This window comes from Enhydra lutris, unplaced genomic scaffold (genome assembly GCF_002288905.1).
Source record: "Enhydra lutris kenyoni isolate GAN:26980312 unplaced genomic scaffold, ASM228890v2 scaffoldscaffold31, whole genome shotgun sequence".
NCBI classification, from domain to species: Eukaryota; Metazoa; Chordata; class Mammalia; order Carnivora; family Mustelidae; genus Enhydra; species Enhydra lutris.
In genome coordinates, this window is record NW_019154115.1 from 21,627,722 (window position 1) to 21,637,816 (window position 10,095).

Below are 10,095 nucleotides of genomic sequence, written 5' to 3' on the forward strand. Positions count from 1 at the left end.
ACTTTTCTTCTAACTAGTCTTTGTTGGTGTATTTTCCCTCTACAGAAACCAGCGAAGGTATATCCTTGCAACTGGGGAACACGAAAGATTTTATCATTTCATTTGACCTCAAGTTCTTGACGAACGGAAGTGTATCCGTGGTTCTAGAGACGACAGAAAAGAATCAGCTCTTCACTGTACATTATGTCTCAAATACCCAACTAATTGCTTTTAAAGAAAGAGACATATACTATGGCATTGGGCCCAGAACTTCATGGAGCACGGTTACAAGGGACCTGGTCACTGACCTCAGGAAAGGAGTGGGTCTTTCCAACACAAAAGCTGTCAAGCCAACCAAAATAATGCCCAAAAAGGTGGTTAAGTTGATTGCAAAAGGGAAAGGATTCCTCGACAACATTACCATCTCCACCACAGCCCACATGGCCGCATTCTTCGCTGCCAGTGATTGGCTGGTAAGGAACCAGGATGAGAAAGGTGGCTGGCCAATTATGGTGACCCGTAAGTTAGGAGAGGGGTTCAAGTCTTTAGAGCCAGGGTGGTACTCTGCCATGGCCCAAGGACAAGCCATTTCTACATTAGTCAGGGCCTATCTGTTGACAAAAGACCATTCATTCCTCAGTTCAGCTTTAAGGGCAACAGCCCCTTACAAGTTTCTGTCAGAGCAGCATGGAGTTAAGGCTGTGTTTATGAATAAACACGACTGGTATGAAGAATATCCAACCACACCTAGCTCTTTCGTTTTAAATGGCTTTATGTATTCCTTAATTGGGCTGTATGACTTAAAAGAAACTGCAGGGGAAAAGCTTGGGAAAGAAGCGAGGTCCTTGTACGAGCGAGGCATGGAATCTCTTAAAGCCATGCTCCCCTTGTATGACACTGGCTCAGGGACCATCTATGACCTCCGCCACTTCATGCTTGGCATTGCCCCCAACCTGGCCCGCTGGGACTACCACACCACCCACATCAATCAGCTGCAGCTACTCAGCACCATCGATGAGTCCCCAATCTTCAAAGAATTTGTCAAAAGGTGGAAAAGCTACCTTAAAGGCAGCAGGGCAAAGCACAACTAGAGCTCAGAACCAAAATCATCCTTCAGCCTTTGCCGCACACAAAAACCATGGGCTCTATCTCAGCAGAGCTTAGGCACATTTTAAAAAGATTGTATACTAGGTTTTTGTGGATTACATCAAAGTGATAACTGAAACCAGTCTTCTGAGATAATTGCATTGGGTTGGGTGTTTCAAAACCTAGGTGGCACTTGGAGCAGAAAAGTGTTTAGTCGATGGTTGAACAGAGATGTTTAACTTTGCCTTGCTTATCACCGTCTATAGTTCCACAGACAGTCCAGTCCCTCTGGGTCTGGGGAAGACACTGGTAAGTAGTTGTTACTGGCCAAATGTCCGGCACTTACCTGAAAACTTAGTATGGGTCTCTTTTTAAATGTGATGATGTATGTTTATGTTGGAAACAAACTTTTAAAAAATAATGTGCTGTAATACAGTAAATGTGTACTCGCAGCCTGAATAGTGGACTGTGTGCAACTTTTTAAAATGATGTTTCTTTTCTACAGATTAATTTCTTGGAGAATTTCGTGTTGCCTTTCTTGAATTTATTATATATGGAGAATATTTTGAATGTATGGTTTTCTTGAAATGTGTAAATTAAAAACACAAGCAGTGTTCAGGCTTCACAGTTATATAATGTAAGCACAACTAAAACAGAACTTGTTGACTGCACAAGAAATCACAAAGATGTTATGTTTTATGAAACTTGATCTACAATCAGTAAAGATTTGATAATCAGTATATCCCTCTCCACCCCCACTGTGATGGTTTCTTTTTGTCACTGTCTAGAATTCTATATTTCATTTCAGACTATACTTGAGAGTTTTGTCTATTTTGGGGGAACATTTTTTGGGACATTGTGGAAATTTTATTGGAGAAAGGAGCTAATCCTTTCCCACTGCCTTTTCAGGATTTTTCCCCCTCTTTAAAGAAAAATACTATGTCAGATATTACATACAGGAATCATAGCAGGTTTTTTTCCCTACTTTTAGATCATTCTTGGTCATCAACTTTCCAGACCATTGACTCTGCACATGAATGTTTTCCTTTGCAATTTTAACTTTAAATTCTTTCAGCTCTTGGGTAGAAGTGATTGATGCTACCGCATTTGCTGTATGTATGTAATCAGATCTTTATTTGGGTTTTCTATCCCACTATACCTTACCTCACGTAAATAGGTTTCACTACCCTCGTACCCTGGGCTGTGTCTGCTATAGGGCTTTTCAGGCATTATCAAAATCAAGCGAGCTTGATTGTATTGTTTTTGTCTGAATGTATGACAGTACGCTAAGTCAATACTGTAACTTAATACAGATTGAAATTTGAGACCCCACACTTTCAGGCCACTGAGTCTGACAAACACATCAGTTTGTCTGTGACCTTTATTAAATGCACATCAACAGCCACGTGGGCACTTGCCTACATACTGCATCTTAAATTGAATTCAGCCTACCAACACTACTTAGAAACCAGAAAATATATACATATCTATGAATAGAATAAACATGCAAAATATATATATTAGTGGCAAAGGAAGCAGGAACAAAGAAGACAATACAGATGTACACTGAAGACAGTAGTAAACTGGCCACGGAAGAGGAAGCTTAAACTTCCAAGTTACATGACCACAATTCTCTTCTGCCCACAACACGACAGTTGTGGGTTATTAAGTTTCTCCCTGGCTTTTGACCTTTGTCGTTCTTAGACATGATTAGATGTCTCCACAAGAATATCTGGACTCCTTTATTTCAGTGCCCCAACATAAAATTTCTCCGATCAGGAAACCCTTTGCCCTTCATTTTACTTGTTATTACTGAGAGCAGTCCAGACTTCTGCCTTGTGTTTGGATACTGGTCCTTCAGACTAAGGGAATCCATGAAAACAGCATGGTACTGCTTCCGTGACAAATATCAGTGCCTTAACAATGTGGCTGTCCTTTTCCACTGAAAAAGGAAAGACATTTTGATCTAGAAATGGCATTGCTGTTTCACTGCTGTTGGTTTCACACTGCCTTCCACGTTGCAACAGCAACTTGATTTTTCTTATGATCCCAGAATTTTCTAAGAGAATGAGTTGAACCTGAGGCAGCCCTGCCGGTGTACACCAGTGGTTCTCAAGCTTTCAGGTGCCTCCGAATCACCTGGGAGCTTACTGAGCTACAGATGCCAGGTAGTCACTAAGTCTGCCTGTGAAGCATGATAGTCCTGCGTTTTTAACAAGCATTCAGATGATTCTGATGCAGGTGATCTGCGGGGCAGACGTGGAGGAACACTGCCCAAGACCATCAATTGCATTTTTGTTCCAAAACACCTGCAGCATTCTTCATAGGTTTTTAAATCATGTAAAATGTTTACTTATTCTGAGCTTAGAGAGCATGGGGAAGGTATTTTAAAGATTTATTTTGTTTTGTTTCCTTAAATATTTCTTTGTTTTCAGATAATGGGTATTTGTTTTTTACACTTATCTTGAGTTAGCTTTGATACTATATTAAATCTGTTGCCACTTCAGTTGTAAAACCAGCCAAAAGTTTCCAGATAAAGGTCAAGTTTGACCCTTTGGGATTGTTGTACATAAAGGCTTCATCCAAAAACCATCCAGTGTACATGAACAAATACAGAAATGGCACAAGCACAGCTCTCCAGATGTGGCAGTCCTTTCCTTCGCCAGCGTGCAGACTCTCGCTGAAAGCTGCTCTTTTCCTCCTTGTTGCAATTGTTGTTCTTGTTTCTCCTCCATTGTACATGTGGGTTAGAGACCATGTGTCAAATATGCAATAAAGTGTTTACTGGATGCCCTTCTGAAGGGTGGTCCTTTGTAAAGCTGTACAGACTTTGCGGTTTAAGCACAATGTGCACATGTTAGTTTTCTATACAGCAAAACTTGATTTTTTGCAGATGGAAAGGTATTTTGTTTCTATACAAAGTAAATGGATTGTTTGTGCTTCGTGTAAAGCTGCTTTATAAAATTGTAAAATAAAGTTTTTATCTTAAAAGAAATATACTTGGATATTTGTTCCTTCTCTAATCTCAGATTCTTTTGTGTGCCCAGCCGTAGATTTCTAACCATTTTCAGTTCAACCAGTGACGACTAGTCAGGCAACAGATGCTCACGAGAGGTGTATGAGGCTGTGTAAAGTGGGAAAGAGCCTGTCACGTGGGCCTCAGCCCTAGGAGGGAGGTGTAAGGTACATGGGGACACAATGTCCACAGAACAGTTTCAGGAAGTTAAAATGCCAAATCAGGTGGTCAGTCAAGGAAGGTGTTGTGGAGGAGACAGAGCCTTAGTGGGGCCTTCAGGCCTGGGTACTGGGTAGAAGAAGGGGAGGGAGTAAAGGGAGCAGAAACAGGGTGCATGGCAGCTGTGAGAGTACGCTTTCCCAGGCTGGTCACCATTTTTGTCTGATTTCGATTTACTTGAAAGTTTGTCCTGCCTGTATTTTCTATACTTGCCTCTTCTCCAGAACAGTAAGCATTTTTTAATCTTTTTCCCCCTCTTCTTCTCAGAGAGTGATAATATAGGTTCCCCAAATACATATAAAACCAGAGAGAGATCAGTCTGGGTTTATGTAATGTTTCCTTGCACATTATTTTTGGGGTTATAAGCATTCTGCGCCGTTTGTATAATGGAATTCCAGTGGATCACCAGTCAACTTCTAGCTGACGGGTGCACATATAGTGTCAACATCCTTGGCGTCTCTTTTATCTCTCCAGTTGGGAAACAGCCATAGGTTGCAAGCAGTTCTTGGTCTGGATGAGTCTGCTCTTGCTTTGATTTTGCTATTTATAACCAAAATTTAATACATTGGCCATTCTGCTTTAATACACTAAACGTCATATATTTGCCTCCCTGTTGCCCTTGAGAGGGAACAGACCCTCCATGCCACAGAGGACTTATTCCACAGTCTGATGAGCTCTTTCCTGAGAATGCTCCCTCCCTACAGGGCCCTGACAGTGACAGCCGCTGTGTGCCCTGTGACCCTGTCAACCATCAGGCTCAAGCTGGGCCAATGAGTCTCTTCCTCAGGAATCCAAAATTGAGATAGATTAGGAAACTGAAGCAGATACCCAGTGAAAAGCAGAGATGAAAACAATCTTGACAGCTCCGGGCCATGGATCCAGTGCTTTCTGAGGCCTGCTGCATTCCTCCAGTGTCACGAGCTGCCACTGTATCCTTAGGATGCATTCCTTATGTGTGCTGAAGTTGGCTGGATTCGATCTCCTCTACTTAGACTAACAAGCCCCAATTAATAACATTACAGAGAAATGTATAATGTAAATTCTACATTGTATACATTTTCCTCCAATCGCTAGGGCCACCATAACAAAATGCTACAGGCTAAGTGGCTCAGGTAATGGAATTTTTTTTTTCTCACATCTCTGGAGCCTAAATCCAAAATCAAGGTGTCAATTGGTTTCTTCTGAGGCCACTTGGCTTGTAGTTGGCTGCCTTGCTGTGTCCTTAAATGGTGGCCTCCCTGTGTTGTCTGTGTCCTGTTCTCTTCTTATACGGATACCAGTTAATATTGAATTCAGACCCATTCATATGACCTCATTTTACTTTAAGTACCCTTTTAAAGATCCTGTCTCCAAACACAGTCACAATCTGAGATCCTAGGGGTTAGGACTTCAACATGGATTTTGGAGGAAGTGAACTCAACTCATAACAACCACACTTCACTCTGAAGTGCAGAGAAACAGAATGAGCCAGGGTTGCCATTTAATTAGTTGATAACCAGCCAAGGCCAAAACTCTGAGAAATTTAGGGAACATTAGGTGGGCAGAAGTTTATACTTGAGATTCAGTAGACAGGGCTCCCTGACTCTCAATTACTATCTCATAATACGGTCCAACAAGAGATTAATCTATCTTCAAGTTTTTTTTTTTTTTTAAGATTTTATTTTTTATTTATTTGACAGAGAGAGAGAGATCACAAGTAGGCAGAGAGGCAGGCAGAGAGAGGGAGAAGCAGACTCACTGCTGAGCAGAAAGCCCGATGCGGGGCTCGATCCCAGGACCCTGAGATCATGACCTGAGCTTAACCCACTGAGCCACCCAGGTGCCCCCAATTTTTTTTTAATAAACTAATAAAAGGTAACCACTAAACTACATTTTAAACTACACAGAACCCAACATCAGCTACTAGATTTTTATTCTTCCTACCCTGTGCCATTCTGAATACAGAACTCTGAGGTATTAAAAACAGATAGATACAGAGTATAACAAAGTTGCACGTTGTGGTGAGATTTATTTAATGAAACAATTTTTTAAAAATCCCAAGTCTACATTATTGCAACTGTTACAAATAGTTAACAATATAGGGATAAAATACTACTTTTCATTATACCAACCCATCAAAGATGTCAAATTGAAAATGGATGTGAATTTAAATGTTGTATTGGTGATGAATTTGAATGTTTGCTGCTCACTTTCTGGTGAAAAGAGCTACATTTGCCATCTGGTGAACATGATTGGTAACGTGTGTGTGCGCTGCTTTTCTGAATGTTAAGTAGCAGCAACACTGTGTAATTTTGCTAATCCTTTTCCAGGAGTAGGATTGTGGGAAATGACAGGGCTGCAAAACACACCAAGGAGGAGCCGTAGCAAAGAGAACAGCAAAGCAGGAGGAAAAAAAGGACCTGTGAAGGCTCAGAACTCAAGCAACCCAGGAAATGATGGCAGACACACAGTTGAGGTAGGATATTGTGGGACAGCCCCAAGCTCGTGACATCTGAGCTCACTCTGCAGCAGACCTGGTACTTCCTTGGGTTTCTGCTCTGTTCTCATCCGTACCTCATGGAAGCACTAAGAAGGGCCACTCCATCTTAGTTTAGAAAATCAAGTAAAAGAGTGTTAATCTCTTTGGGGACTAGAAGAAAGAAAGAAATCCCTGGGGCGGGGCAGGGGGGTATCTTGGCAAAAGTGCATGGTTTTAATTTAATGCCTGTTACTTTGTCTTTCCTCTTTAACACCACTGAAATTAAATCTCTGTAATTCAATTGAATATGGAGTGGAAGGCCCCAAAGTAATTCTCAAATCCCATCAATGGTGTGACAAGGTAATCAGGAGGAGAGTGTATCTTCTCAACTCCTGCAGGCAACAGGGGCAGCATCCCCATCTGGAAGGATCCAACAGAAGATATTACCCCAGCAACTGCCTGTGTCCTTGAATGAATATTCTGAGTTCTTAGTGTCTAGGTACAGCAGACTGGTTCTGACTGGTCTTTCTTGATGGTCTTTGCTTAAGGATAGGGATAGGGAAAAAGCACCATTATAGGAGCTTCCCAGACTCTCAAAGCTTACCATGAGTGAAAAAGCCTGACTCTGGTGGGGAGGGGGGGTCGGGGGTTGGGGGAGTGAGAAAACAGAAGGCTGTTTAAAAGTAACGTTCTCAAGATCATGCAGTTATTTTCACTAAACACCTCCTGAACACCTTCCTGCCAATCCTGGGCTACCTGCCCACAAGAAGCATTGAGAAGATCCCATTCCTGCCTGAGTCACAGCCTGGAATGTTCTTCCTCTGATAGGCTTGGGGTAGCCTTTCCTTTCCAAAATCAAATACCAAGCAATAGTGACAATATGAACAGCTAAAGTGGCCAGGCTTTTGCAAAAGGACCCCGCATGCCTTCTTTCTAATTCCTTTGGCAATCTTGGGCAGAGGTATTAAGTGAACCGTAGAGCTGACACACTTGAAGTTAAGCAACTTGCTAGAGGTCGTTCAGTTGCTTGATAAGCCAAGGTCTGGAAGCCATGTCCCATGTCTTAAACCACCGTCCTCAGGCCATGACCATCTCCACTCGCTCCACCCCAGTGCACAGTGTGCTCCACCAGGGCTGCAGCTCTCCTGGAGATGAGAAAGCCCCAGCAGATTAGCCAATTTGCCTGTTTCATCACAGACTCATCAGCTTTGCTGAAATTGGTACTTGCTCCATTAAATGATGAGAAGAAGAGTCTAGAAACAGGTTATTTCTTGATCAAGACTACTTGGTATGTGCCCCATTTCTTCAGCATCCCTGGACTGTCTGTTTACATTAGATTGTGAAAGACTTGGCATTACAGCTCCTCTGTAGCCTCTCTGGGGACACCCCCCCCACCCCAGTTTACTGTCTTCCCTAATGGACTTGGAAAAGCTGTATCTAGTACAGAGGAAGACATAAGAGAGTGTATTTGCGTGTGCACATGTGTGTGCGCCTGCACACAGATGCACAGACGACACCTATAAGGAGTCGCAGGGAAGTTTCCAGACACTCTGCTGGCTGCTGGAGGTGCAGTGATGAGTAAGGAAAGTCCCTTTGCTCTACAAGTCTGTGAGTAGCAGATTCAAGAGGTACACGTTTTTTGTTTGCTATGAAAACAAAACAAGACATGTATGACAACTCCAAATTAGAGTTTGAATTAATGAGATTCTAAAGAACTTCCCTACCTTCAACTTTTTGGAGTCCTTATTTTAGTTTATCCTCAGAGTGATCTTAAGGGCCCCACTGAGTGGGCATCTCCTTTCATCACGGAAGCAGGGGCTCAGAGCATGCTTGTGTTCTGGGGTCCATGGGCTGGTGGTAGAGCTGAACTGAAGCCAGCTGTCTGTCCCTTCGTCCTGTGCTGTCGCCACAGCCTGTGTGGGAATCTAGAAGTGGTCCCCTCGGGACAGGGTCTGTCTGGCCTGGCCTGGCCCTGGGCAGGGCCTTAGCTTGTCTGCTTCAGCCCTGGGCTTGGCAGGAAGGGGGGCACTTTTCCCTCAGTTTCTGTTTCCTTTGTTTATCAGTTCTCTATCCCCACAGGTAAGCTCTGACTGATAGTACAGAAGAAAGTGACCCAGGAAACCACCCAAAAGTCTGCCTACCTGTTGCTTGGCTGCCTTATTTAAAGCTGGGGTTTTTTTGTTTTTTGTTTTGTTTTTTTGTGCTTTTTTTTTTTTTAAGATTTTATTTATTTATCTGACAGATACAGCAAGAGAGGGAACACAAGCAGGGGGAGTGGGAGAGGGAGAAGCAGGCTTCCCGCTGAGCAGGGAGCCCGACTGGGGGCTCGATCCCAGGACCCTGGGATCATGACCTGAGCCAAAGGCAGATGCTGAGCCACCCAGGCGCCCCAAAGCTGGGTTTTTATTTAAAGAAAATTAAATTTTAAAGAGAAAAAAAATATTATATCTTAAGGTGCCAGTTACTTCATAAACTTTTAAGAATGATAGTTTTATTTTGTTCTAAGGAAAACTCAAGAAGAGTCTTACACCCCTGAGCCACTACCCCCAGCCTTCTGTTTCCTTGTGGCCATGAGACTGGCCCACTGCTCCCCACTGCTGGCCCACTGGCCCACACTGGCTGTGTGGACACAGGGTCGCAGGTGCAGGAACAGAAGTGGGAGCATAGTAAGGAGTCATTGCCAGGGCCTGTGGGAGAGGCAAGGGTGGCCAGGACTGAGGTGGCATGGTAACATGTGGTTGGATTGAGGATAGCTATGCAGCTGATCCCCTGAGTGTTCAGGGGGAAGGACAGGGAGGGAGCTGGGCAACTCTGAGTTGGACTGAGATGGGAGGTCTGAATGTGCTCACAGGGGTCTTCTGCAGACCGGGTTCCCTCCTGGGCCTAACAGCTGTGCCTTTTCCAAGCTGTGCTCCATCTGAGGGCTTCTTGGATGCCAAGTTCCAGCCTCAGGGCATTTGCACAGCCATCCTTCCTGCCTGGAACTGTCTCCCAGGTTTTCAGAGGCTGGCTGCTCTCCTCATTCAGACATCAGTGCCAGTCTCAGGTCCTGGCTGAGGCCTTCTCTGAGCACCCAGCTAAGGCAGCCTCCCAGACACCTCTGCCACAGTACCCCCACTTTATATGTGTGCGTAGCCTTTCTCACCAGCAGAAATGGGCTTGTTCACATGTTGGTTTACCTGTGCACTGGCGCCCCACCCCGCCCCCCGGAATGTAGCCTGCTGGACAGGTGGAGCCTGACTCTTTGGTCTCTATCTTATTCCTAGCACTTAACACAAAGCCCAGCCCATAGAATGAACTCCATAAATGGTATATGAGTGGTTGAAAGAATGAATGA

The 10,095-nt window shown here is 43.7% G+C and overlaps 1 protein-coding gene across 2 annotated transcripts in view; it reads left to right on the plus strand.

The window, feature by feature from the left end:
• LOC111153319 (glucuronic acid epimerase) overlaps window positions 1-4,060 on the plus strand; it is a 121,033-nt gene extending 116,973 nt beyond the window's left edge. Inside the window, exon 4 of one of the 2 annotated variants that reach the window (XM_022512266.1) lies at window positions 46-4,060. In XM_022512266.1, coding sequence (XP_022367974.1) covers window positions 46-1,070 — 1,025 coding nt within the window. In that variant the 3' untranslated portion in view covers window positions 1,071-4,060. The remainder of the gene's footprint in view (window positions 1-45) is intronic. The other variant, XM_022512265.1, reaches the window with a different exon arrangement.
• The last annotated feature ends 6,035 nt before the right edge of the window (window positions 4,061-10,095 follow it).